Genomic DNA, 13,491 nt, shown 5'->3' with positions numbered 1-13,491 from the left:
ATGGACAACGTCTCCGAATTTCTTGAAGTCAACGTAACTTCTCCTGTGAACAGATTTAAGCAACCGGAATGGTTGATTGCTGAAGTCTTTAATGTTGTTGCCATCGTTACTGTCACATGGGTCAGCGCTAGTTTAATCACCAATGGGCATAGAACAGGCAAATGGAGAAAAGAAAATGTCTACAATGCGTCTCAAGTTAACGCCGGAGCGGTTTACACCAGCGCTGTGGTCGCTTTTCTTCTCAGCTATATACGCCTTCTGCCAGATCAGGTGACTTTCAACATTGGCTATTACGATGGGAATTCCCGGCCTTGCGAAATATCAATGGACGTATCCATTGTCGGTTATACTCTGACCATTACTTGCATCTACGTTTTTCTTTGGTTTCGTCAACGCTCGCTCTACCAACATCCAGCAATGAACTTTGCTAACAGACCTTGGTTGCGTTATGTCAACTGGGCCACATTGTTTGTTATTGTAGGCGGGTGTATATTTTCTGGAGCAGCTTTCACTTACCCTGAAAACTACACCCATTCAAATCGTGGCTGTGTCTCGAGACCAAAAGACAAGTTCACCGTCTGGCCTATATACGTCAGCAACGGTGTTATAATCGTGGGTCAAGCTATGATGTTGTTCCTGTTCATGTTTCCCCTGCGTTCACAAGTACAAGGTAACAATGCTTGTCGTATCATCAGGATTCTCAAACGATCATCAATCTTCGCGGCCGTTTGTGTTGTGAGCGATTTGGTTGCCATGGCAATTCTTGCAGTTGTGGTACCCGAGAGCACAACACGACACGTCACTGTGACAGTGTATGACGTCAATATGATGATCAATCTGACCAGTGTACTTTTGTCGTTCGAAACTTGGCCGGAAATAATAAGGAGCTTCTTAAAAAGAAGTGGAAAAGCAGAAACATCGAGAGATGGTCATTCTTCAACAAGTGGTGCAACCGGCGACACAAGAGTATGATCTTTAATTTCAAATACCATATTTGTGTACAAAAATACTGTTATGAGCCATTGAAACAAAAATTTCTGACATTGAAGTGTATGGCGTTTTCACCTTGATTTAGTCACTGCTGATATGTTTTGGCTGAAATCGATAAAGCAGATCTTCACACTACTTGCGTCTTTTTGTTGGCTGTTTGTTTGTTTTTGTTTTATATTGGTCAAGTCAGTCCATATCTGATTGTATAACACGAACAAAGCATTGGTGAATCATATTGATGAACTTCGCCATTTCCTTGCCAAATATGACTATGAAAAGCACATGATCTTCATGACTTATATCATATTTTGCTTCCATGGACTTCAATGTGGGCATTCGATCCGTTAAACATTTTTTGTCATATGTGTTGTGTAAACCGATTCTTTCGTTCTTTAAATGTCTTGAAAGGAAATGTTGTTAGTAATGCTGCACGTTACACGAGGCATGCTGTTGCATTTGCTACTTGCAAAAACCTATTGTTGTCACGTGACATTTCGTAGGACAGTTAGGTCAAAACAATCATACTATTATTTCCCCAAGGTCTTGAAACGAATTTCAAAATACCCGATGAATCACTTTGCAAACTATACCAAGACCAAACGCATAATATACTCGTGCTAGCTATTGAATTGAGCAAATTCTTGCCCGGCCTTTGTTTTTGTATTGTAGTTTTTTGTAATCTAAACATGTTTTTTGGGTGTTCCGCATTAAAATGAAACGACGATTGTCCAGTTTTAGCAGCATTATTTTTCAATTAGACTCGGGCAATGGTTAAACCAAGATTGTAATTTTAGATCTTCTCTTCAACTTTTCTTCAGTAACATTTATGGCAATGCAAATTAGAACTTTGTCCTAAAGATAAAACTGCTTTGTGTCCGAAGGCAATAAAATGAAACGTCATGGGTCTATAGTTCAAAACAGAGTTGCGTAACTATGCATTAAAGTAGGCATCCTGTTTTGAGTTTCTTCCTTTGCTTCTTTGCAGTGAACTTCAGAGTTTGGATTTCTAAAAAAATATTGAAATGGAGTTAGCAATGGACAACGTTACTAAACTTTTTGTAGCCAACGTATCTGCATCTACTGTGCACAAATGAAAGCAATCGGAATGGCTGATTGCAGAATCTTTGGCGTTGTGGCCATCGTTTCTGTTAAGTGGGACAGTGATGCTTAAATTACCAATGGACGACGAACAGGCAAATGGCCAAAAAACGTGTCCAGTGCGTTTCAGGTTGATTCTGGAGCGGTTTACACCAGTGCTCTGGTAGCTTTTTATTCTCAGCTACATACGCCGTCTGTCAGATCAGGTGATTTATAATGTTGGCTACCATAATGGAAACCACCGGCCTTGTGAAATATTAGTGGAAGTATCAATTGTTGGTCATACTTTGACTATTAGATGTGTGTACGTTTTTCTTTGGTTTCGTCGAGGCTCGCTCTACCAACATTCAGCACTATATATCTGATTGTATAACATTAACAGTAATAGTGAATCACATTGATTGCATTCGTTATTTCGGTGTAAAACATGACTGAAAAAACACATGATATTTATGACTATTTATCACTTCGATTCATGACAACGCTTTTTGTCAAATACATGTTGTGAAAGCCAAATCCTTCTTTACTTCAAGGTGTTTAGATTTTCTTTGTACTTCGAAAATCCGTGTATATTTGCTGAGCATTGAATTAAGATTCAGCTTCGATCTTTTTTTAAATGTCCTAAATGGAAATGATAGTAGTATTACTGCAAGCTAGGCAAGTTATAGTGTTGCATTCGTTACATGGAAAACCTAATTCTGGTCACATGAATTTAAAAAGTACACGAACTAAAAAGGTCAAAAACGGCTAATTTTTTCCCCCTAGGTCTGAAGCAAATTTTTTAATTTCGAAATGATTCACTTCGCAAACTATAACTAAAACCAAACGCATAATATACTCGCACCAAATATCCTAAATGACAGCAAGCGTGTGTTATTGCAACATGACATCGCGGGATGCTTCATACAGAGATCGTTGACGAAACTATAGGAACGCATTGGCTCCAATGGTATAGATCAGGGGTTCTTAACCTGGGGTGCACGCACCCCCAAGGGGTGCGAGAACTGTTCCTAGGGGGTGCGGGGATGCTGAATCATTAAGGTTGGTTAGGTCTATTCTATTTAGGCAATTACAGAAGGGGGAGCGAAAATTGGTTAGTGATTTGAAAGGGGGTGCGAAAATTGGTTGGTGATTTGAAAGGGGTGCAGCAAGGAAAAAAGGTTAAGAACCACTGGTATAGATGCTGTGTAAACTGACACGTATACATCTAATGTTAGTTCACAGTTCCATGCATTTTGATTTAAGTATGCAAGCTTAAAAACTATCTGGGAGGGCAATAGAGCGGCATAGCTGACCATGGCAACTACAGCAGAAGTGTAAACCGAACCTGCGTTGATTTTTGAAAGTTTTGACGATTTTCGCGCCGCCATTTTCCTGTTTCGAATGCCATGTATGGTCTTGCATGTGATAGCCCACGCGAGCAAGAAGTGATGTTACCAGCTCTGCTAAGATCCACCCTGGTTGCTGCAGTCGATTCATTGCAGTTGCGTTTAATATTATAAACAGGTTACTGATCCTAACTTGCAATACAAAATCGTGTTATTTTCTAAATTGTATCCAGAGGAACACAATCGTCCAGGTATGGTTCGCACAACACGACAGCAGTATTATTAATACGTTGCAAAATTACGTGCCTAAGTTTTATGTATTAAATTTGTCATAACGTTTCATCTTGTTTCCGTTTTAAAAATCTAGTCCACCCTGCCTTTGCCACTTTTTGATCTACTTTTGGACCTAACGCTATAGGTCAATGGAAATATAACTTGCGATGCTGTGATTGATCAAATCAGCATTGATACACCTGGTCCGGAAGGTCAACTTTATATAGCGAGCAACCTGCATTGTATTTATTACGACACTCTACATATAAAGCTAAATGGCATTTATAGCTATGAGTATCCGTTCATTCCTTCAGCTTTGGTATCATCATAATACGCTTATTGCATATTAAGTAAAGAATAAACTGCCATAGTTAATGAAAAAACTTTGACGTTATATTAACGGGACGCATTATATTATACTATAGTACGAACAACGTACCTTCATGGGCAGGGAAACTTAAACGTTACATCGGTTTGTTACATACATTCGCTGATTTCGGAATTAACTGGAAAGCAGAGTGAGATGAACGTGTCAACAGGACATAGGTTATGTTATAAACCCACGCATTTTTAACTTACTTGTTTGTGGAGGTTTGGTGAGCAAGGTATAACAACATTACATTGTTTGTATAACTGCTCTGCTATAACAGACAACTTATAAGATCTCAAGTATATCAATTCGTTCGATTAGAGCAGCGCTTCCCAACCGGTGGTCCGCGGCCCACTGGTGGGCCGCGACGTTCTTTCTTGTGGGTCGCGAAACTTGTCAAACTTTTATCATACCAAAATAGAAGTTTAAAAGTTATACAGTTCGTGTGAACATACTTTCAAGTTTAACTATATTATCAAAAACAAACAAACAAATTTCTCACTATAAAAGGCGCATAAGGTTTTACGTTAAACAAAGATTTTATCACACACCCAAACTGCAATTGTCGCGTCACAACAGTACTTGTATTAGTTGTAAAATCTTGATGTCAGAACTCTATTTGTTAGCTTCATTTGGACCCAGAATACATCAAATACGGTTTCATAAAGGCAGGAAGTAAATTTGAGGCAAAGGTACAATGTGTTAAAGCAGTGGTCCGCCAAAAATGTTTTCTTAAAAAAGTGGGCCGTGAGCTGGAAAAGGTTGGGAAGCACTGGGTTAGAGAAAGGCGTGAGATAGTACAATGGTATAGAAAGTTACGGTTACATGAATATGCATTTTGTGTGTTCAGAAACTAGATCGGCACAAAACTATTTTGTTTACCAACGCAGCACTTTATGTGATTTGCGTAAACTGTTGCTCATAGAAAACAGACAAAGTTCCAGTGCAGAGGTAAGCGAAATTTTCTGTTCAGTATTTTGGCAGTTGCACTTATTTCAAAACCCGGCTACTTAAAGCAAACAACGTACTGTAATTAGGCACAACTTTGCAAGTGTTATTAATTTTTTTCTTGGTAAAATAACAGTTTAGACCAGGGGTGGGCAACCTGCGGCCCGCGGGCCGCATGCGGCCCTTTATTAAAGGCTGTGCGGCCCACAAAGACGCTTGGATTTCAAAAGTACTGGCAAACGATTCCAATTATTACATATTTTTCAGCTGATTAATGCGCCTGATGCTAGTTTTCTGCGATCTGTCAAAATGTGGTTAGAATCAAATACGAATTATGCTTGTAGCTAAGCATATTTGGTAAAAAAACAAGGCAAAATCACTTTGTGTTATGCATATGTGCGGCCTGTGATCCAATTTTGACATTTATAATTGGCCCTTCAGTAAAAAAGGTTGCCCACCCCTGGTTTAGACAAAGAAAACAGTACAATCAAGCATTCAATTTCAAACACAAAAAAGCCAACCAGACGTAATCAAAGATGAATACAGACGCTGAATCATGAGGGGATTAAAAACTGATGACACGTTTTCGTTTCTCAGAATATTTTATGCAAAGCGAAACCGACAAGTAACACTTATAATAACACTTTAGCTATTGTTCTTAGCAAAGATGCTCACGAAAACGAAAGAGTGTATAGTTTCTTCCGTTATCTTGTGAAAGGAGTGTGTCCCCGAGTAAAACAATTAGGCATAAGAAGAATATACACTGGCGTTTGGTGAGACCATGATAGAGATCTTTGGAGGGATAAGTTTTTTAGTTGGTTACAATCCGTTATAAATCCGTCATTTTTTTCTTGATTAAAAAACAACTCAAGGAGAGTATTTTAGTTAAGCATTCAATTTTATGTACAACTTACCACAATTAGCACAAAATCGAGGATACATATAGATGCTGAAGCATAAAGAACAGAAGTAGCAGAGTTTTCGTATATGGACGAAGCATGGAAGTATAATAGTTATAAAACACTGCGTTAGCTTAGTTGCTTGGTTGGTATAGGCTGAGTTGGTTCATCAACGGTGTTGTAGATGCTTGTCAGGACATTTTATTAAAGTTGTTTCAGGACACAAGGTGTTTTTCAAACCATAGATTTTGTAGGTAAGCAAATTTTCTGTGCTTGTTTATGAATATTTGGAATTCGCTTGATAATAGAATGGTATCGCTATAAACTAAACCTCTTTTCAGTTTGTTTTTAGTATTTGCGTGTTATTAAACTTGAACTGAATATAGAAGTTTCGATGGAAAACCTGTCTTTGACATCCAGTACTGCGTCAGCGGAAAACCAATACAACAAACAGTCGACTTCAGCAACCGGAATGGATTGTTGCAGAAATTACAAATGTAATATCTGTGGTCCTAATTGGCTGGGCTATCACAAGCATGACCATATATGGCATTAGAACAGGAAAATGGCGGCGCGAAAATCGTGTCAACTTAGAAAAAATTAACGCTGGTTCAGTTTACACTTCTGCTGTAGTTGCCATGGTTACCAGCTACGCGGCTCTGTTGCCCTCCCAGGCAGTTTTCAATCTTGGATACTTGGATAAAGATGCATGGAATTGTGAACTAGCATTAGATATATACGTTTTTGGATATGCATCATCACTTATCGGCACGTATGTGTTTTTGTGGTTTCGTCAACGATCTCTGTACAGTCATCCCGCGATGACGTGTTGCAATAACAAAAAATGGCTGCAAAACCTCAGTCGGGGAAGCATTACTGTAATAGCGGGTGGTCTACTCTTTGCCGGCTTTGCTTATATAATCCCCAAAAACTACTCGTACTCAAACCGAGGATGCGTTGCCAAACCGAAGTCGGAGTTTATTTTGTGGCCGGTGTACGCAAGCAACAGTGTTGTGTGTATTGGCCAAGGACTTATGCTGTTTCTATTTCTTTATCCATTGCGGAATCAATCTAGCGGAGGTCGCACGGAAAAAAGAATTCTCAGAATCTTGAAGCGGTCAGGAGCATTCGTAGTCGCCTGCGTGGTCTCAGATCTTATCGCCATGGCAACACTGGTGTTCATCGTGCCTGATAACTCGACACGTCACGTGACCGTTACAGTGTACAACACCAGTGTGTTGGCGAACCTTGTCAGTGTGTTGCTGTCGTTCGAATCGTGGCGAACGATTCTGGTTGCTCCATTCACCAGACAAGTAGAACCATCCACTACAACTTCATCTCAGGGAACCCAGTCGGCTGGCATTGATTTAAGGCAAATTGAATGAGTTGCATAATGGGAATTTTATAAAGTGGTTTATGGTATGTTATATGGAGATGGACGTTTATTATGTAAAGAAATTGAAACGGTTTTCTGTAAATAAAGTGCACGCGTGTAGGTTGAGGTTGTAGGTAAACATGTGCGATAGTTTGGACTGTTGATACATTTTCGTTTTGCCGGAACATTTTATATAATTAATGCATTTTTCCGTACCCGTTTACAAAAACGAAACCGACAGTCTATACGATGATCAATTTGAGTAGTGCATTTTTGTCGTTTAAATCGTGACCGACAATACTAAGAATCTACTTGAAAAACGAACAAACTGGGAAATGATCCAGTGATCACCCAACTAGTGTAGTGACTGTTGACGCCTTAGCGTAACGTCTTCGATCTTAAACGTTAAATTTGTGTACAAATTCTCACCATAAAAATAACCCCTTAAACCAGTGGTTCTTAACCTTTTTCCCTTGCTGCACCCCTTTTAAATCACTAACCAATTTTCGCACCCCCTTTCAAATCACTAACCAATTTTCGCTCCCCCTTCTGTAATTGCTTAAATAGAATAGACCTAACCAACCTTAATGATTCAGCATCCCCGCACCCCCTAGGAACAGTTCTCGCACCCCTTGGGGGTGCGTGCACCCCAGGTTAAGAACCCCTGCCTTAAACGGACCTGGAAAAGTGATTTTTTGTGTTGTGGTATGTGACGCTTTGGTTAATGTTTCAAACAGGTGTTGTTTTTAAAAGTCGATACAACAAAAGTCGTTCTTTAAATTACTCTTAGTATCTCTAAATTTGCCCCTGTGTGTATATTTTGTCGTGTATATTCTTCAGGCAATTTATGTTTTTCCGTTGTGGGCTTTGTTATAAGTAATTATCAAAATGCAAAGCGTAAAAATTTGTGGAAACTATTCATTGTGAATTTGTTTATTCAAATGAATACAGAATCTAATCAGTTTCACAACTATAGATTTGCACACGTTTGAAAAAAATGTACGAAGTTACCAAAGCTGTAGTTGCACCTCATCTACAAAATTAATCAAGCAAGATTATTTGGGCCCCAGGGATTAGTAACTCGGTTGAAGGGCATGCGTTAATAAAGCATTGGATATAATTTGAATGTCTAAAGCAGTCTCAATACTATATGTTGCCTATTCTCCCAACTGAAACCTATATTGGTCTGCAACTCATTGAGCGTCAATATCGATTGGTTTGATGTTAAGGCTGTTCGGGATAAAAAATATTTCCGTCTATTGTTGCAGTAAAATGACTTAAATCAAAGCGTTCATTTCAGAGAACCTAAATAGTCGCTAATTTCGCATCAAAACAGTGTATCAAAATAGGAGGTCGTTTCGAAGGTCACCTTAAAAAAGCTTATGGAAAACAAAGGTAAAAAACGGAAACTGTTTGATAAAAATGGAACTTAAGTATTGATTATTGGAATAGTTAAATAAGATTAAAGCGGGTTACTTCAGATATACATTTGGCCTGGCTAGTCTGGCACATCATTTTTAATTTTAGTAGTTGCATCGAAGTGCTGCTTGTCAGTTATGCTTATTAAAATTGAAAGTGTTAGCCCTGGTATATTGTTACAGAAAAGAGACAGAGTAAGGCCAAGTGTTGAAAAGGAAACAGTATCAAAAAAGGTGATCAATACACTATATTTAGACACGCAAAGTTGTAATTTAATAACAAATGCTTGCATTGACGGTTGCATTACATCAGAATGTTGTAAATTGTATCACTGGACCCAGCACACAAACTGTACTTGTATTCGTAGGTGAGGACTTACGATATCTTTTTTTGGACGTAAAACATTCAACGTTCTGAACTCTGAAGCTGATAGTTAACACGGCGACAATGAATCGTCTGCAGCAGCCTGAATGGATTTTGGCAGAAGTTGTAAACATCGTTTCGGTTGCCCTTATTTCTTGGGTCATCACATGCATGACCATATATGGTATTCGAACAGGAAAATGGCGACGCGAAAATCGTCACGATTTGCAAAAGTTTAACGCTGGTTCGATTTACACCTCCGCTATAGTTGCCATGGTTAGCAGCTATGCGGCGTTGTTGCCCTCCCAGGCAGTCTTTAACCTTGGTTATTTGGATCAAGATGCATGGAGTTGTGAACTAGCTATGGATGTGTACGTGTCAGGGTATACGGCGGCACTCTTCAGCACTTACGTGTTTTTGTGGTTTCGTCAGAGATCTCTTTACAAGCATCCCGCGATGACATGTTGCAATAACAAACAATGGCTGCGAAAGCTTAGCTGGGGAAGCATTGCCGTCGTAGCGTCTGGATGCCTTTTTGCAGGCACTGCTTACGTAATTCCACAAAACTATTTGTGCTCAAACCGAGGCTGCGTTGCTAAACCCAGGTCAGATTTCATCGTCTGGCCGTTTTATGTGTTTAATGGAGTCGTATCCGTTAGCCAAGGACTAATGCTGTTTCTTTGTCTCTTTCCGATGCGAAACCAAGCAATCAGTAATTGCACAGAAAAACGAATTCTTAACATTTTAAAGAGGTGTGGGGCACTAGCGGTCGTGTGTGTCGTTTCCGATCTTATCGCCATGGCAACGTTGGTGGTTTTTGTGCCCGAGAACTCGACCCGTCATATTACTGTCACTGTGTACAACACCAATATTTTAGCAAACCTTGCTAGCGTGGTGCTATCATTTGAATCGTGGCAAAAGATTCTCATTGTCCCATTCTGTAGACACAAGAAACGAACAAATACGATTACATCGCAGGGAACTCACTCAGCTGCCGATGAACTTAGGCAGATAGAAGAAACTGTGTGATGTCATCACTAAAAAAATTTATGCTGCAAAAGTCCCAAGACAAGCTGGATGGATCTAGAGACCGATTTGATTCGGCATTAGGCTTTGAATAGGCCTAAATGTGCCACATTTGCTGGTCTACATGGCTGATCTCAATAAATAATACTTGTTTACTGTTGCTAAAGAAGCGCATATCTTTATCTGACCCGGCTATCTTTATCTGATTTCTCTTTATCTGATTGCCTGTCAGTACTGTGTGTGCCAATAAAAATCTATAGCTGATAAACTGATTGCGAGCTGTGTTACCGAGGGGCACAGGTGTATGTTTACCAGAAACACCATTTTCTTTTTAACTTTATTCCCTAATTTAATCGACTATTTCACATACTATTTGTTTATATTGAGGTTTTCCATGATTACGAATTCTTGTTTATTTCATTCGACCCTTTTACAGCCGAAATTAGTACTAAATTCCAACATGAGATTGCCATTTACATATTTTAAGGGGGCCACAGGTCCCACAGGATTATTTGAAGGGGGCTATAAGACCAAAAAGTTACTTTAAGGGGGCCAAGGTCCACGAAACGTTGAGAACCACTAGCTTAAAGGATCATTTATATGGTGTAAATTTGTACACAAATTTCATGTTTCCGATCAAAAACATTATGCTCTGGTGTCACCGGTTACACCACTTGCTGAGTATCTCTGGATTTTCTCCCAGTTTGTTCTTTCTTCAAGCAGCTTCTCAGTATTTGCGGCCACGATTCAAACGACAAAAATACACTGGTCAAATTGATCATCATATTGACGTCATACACTGTCACAGTGACGTGTCGCGTTGTGTTCTCCGGCACTACGAAGGCAAGAATTGCCATGGCAACCAGATCTCTCACAACACAAACAGCTGCGAAGATTGATGATCGTTTGAGAATCCTGATGATACGACAAGCATTGTTACCCTGAACTTGTGAACGCAGGGGAAACATGAACAGGAACAACATCATAACTTGACCCACGATTATAACACCGTTGCCAACGTATATAGGCCAGACGGTGAACTAGTCTTTTGGTCTGGAGACACAGCCACGTTTTAAATGGGTGTAGTTTTCGGGGTAAGTAAAGCTGTTCCAGAAAATATACACCCGCCTACTATTACAAACAATGTGGCCCAGTTGACATACCGCAACCAAGGTTTGTTGGCAAGGTTCATTGCTGGGTGTTGGTAGAGCGAGCGTTGCCGAAACCAAAAAAAAATGTTGATGCAAGTGATGGTTAGAACGTAACCAACAATGGATACGTCCATCGATATTTCGCAAGGCCGAGAATTCCCGTCGTAAGAGCCAATGTTGAAAGTCACCTGATCTGGCAGAAGGGGTATGTAGCTGAGAAGAAAAGCAACCACAGCACTGGTGTAAACCGCTAAACCGCTCAACAAAGTTGCTCTTCGGACATCGGAAGCGAAAAAAAAAAAAAAAAAAAAAAAAAAGCCACTACGATTAATTTTTCGATCTTTTTTGCGAATATGGTGCTGAGCATTTGTGCCGTGATGACAACAACCTTGCTTACAACGTCAATATCATTGCCCAAGATTCAATCACTGCAAGGCATACACTGATGTCACATCAAATTGGAAAAAGCATATTATTTATTGGAGCCCTGTTTTTAATCAATGCAGTGACACACGAATAGTTCACTGTTATTTTCGCAAGTGACTTTGTTTTCATCTGTAATAGACACCTATATCTACACACACCTAGTTAGAAACGTAACGACAGAGTTTAATATGTAGTATCGACAGCAATCCTAAACTATTGGGTCCCATGTATTATAATCTCTCTGTATCTTATGTTGTACGGACGCATAATTCTTTACATTGCGCAAAATCAAAAAAAAAGAGTTGACGGCTTACTTTACTGATGCCTGGCACGAGTATCGTAGGTGTTCGTTTTACGTGTTTGCTATCAAGAAAAACTATAATTTGTTTGCCAATATTCCAATGACAGCATTACACTAACAAGGTTGAAGCACGACATCTAACAAGGTGCATGTAGTCACGATAAACACCGATAACTTTGATCGCATTTGCAAACTGGCGAACTTGAGTGCCACAAACCAGGTAATCAATGCAACGGTCAATGTAAAACAGGGGTGGGCAACCTTTGTTACCGTAGCGCCAATTATGAATGTCAAAATTGGATCGCGGGCCGCACATGTGCATAACACAAAGTGATTTTGCTTTGTTTCTTATCAAATATGCTCAACTATAAGTATAATTTGTATTTAATTCTAGCCACATTTTGCCAGGTCGCAGAAAACTAGCACCAGGCGCATTAATCAGCTCAAAAATATGTAATAATTGGACTCGTTTGCCAGTATTTTTGAAATCCAAGCGTCTCTGCGGGACGCACAACCTTTAATGAAGGGCCGCAGGCTGCCCACCCCTGATGTAAAAGGATATATGGATAACAGAGCTGAAGAAATAAACGGAAACTCATAGCTATTAATGCCATTTGGTTTTATATGTAGAGTATCATAATATATACAAAGCAGTTTGATCGCCATATAAATTTAACTTCCCTGACCAGGTGTAGAGGTTGTTTTAACATACTCTTTGTGTCGTCGAGTTAGGCTTGGATTTCGCGATAACACTTATTGCTCATGTTTACTTATTACCTGAACCTGCACGTTTGCATTTTATTTACAAAACACCGTTTCGATATTTTTACATTACATACGTCCATCTCCATATCATTGACCACTTTATAAAATTCCAATTATGCAACTGATTCAATTTGCCTTAAATCAATGCCAGCTGACTGGGTTCCCTGCGATGAAGTTGTAGTGCTTCGTTCTACTTCACTGGTGAACGGAGCAACTAGAATCATTCGCCACGATTCGAACGACAGCAACACACTGACAAGATTTGACAACACACTGGTGTTATACACCGTTACTGTCACGTGACGTGTCGAGTTTTCGGGCACAATGAACACCAGTGTTGCCATGGCGATAAGATCTGAAACCACGCACGCCACTGCGAATGCTCCTGACCGCTTCAAGATTCTGAGAATTCTTTTTACCGTGCGATCTCCGCTAGATTGATTCCGCAATGGATAAAGAAATAGAAACAGCATAAGTCCTTGACCAATAAATATGATACCATTGCCTGCGTACACCGGCCACAAAGTGAACTCAGACTTCGGTTTGGCAACGCATCCTCGGTTTGAGTACGAGTAGTTATTCGGGAGTATGTAAGCAAAGCATGCAAATAATGCACCAGCCGCTATGACAGTAATACTTCCCCGACTGAGGTTTCTCAGCCATTTTTTGTTGTTGCAACATGTCATCGCGGGATGCCTGTACAGGGATCGTTGACGAAACCATAGAAACACATACGTGCCGACAAGTGATGCTGCATAT

At 39.7% G+C, this 13,491-nt stretch overlaps 1 protein-coding gene across 1 annotated transcript; it reads left to right on the top strand.

Moving 5' to 3' along the window:
• On the top strand, window positions 1-972 carry LOC145219867 (uncharacterized). The gene has a single exon (XM_080087174.1). It carries the CDS (start codon window positions 1-3, stop codon window positions 970-972), a length of 972 nt encoding a protein of 323 aa, XP_079943300.1.
• The last annotated feature ends 12,519 nt before the right edge of the window (window positions 973-13,491 follow it).

Source organism: Phallusia mammillata, chromosome 3 (assembly GCF_965637545.1).
Source record: "Phallusia mammillata chromosome 3, kaPhaMamm4.hap1.1, whole genome shotgun sequence".
In the NCBI taxonomy this organism is placed as follows: Eukaryota; Metazoa; Chordata; class Ascidiacea; order Phlebobranchia; family Ascidiidae; genus Phallusia; species Phallusia mammillata.
This window is presented reverse-complemented; position numbering and strand designations above follow the sequence as displayed.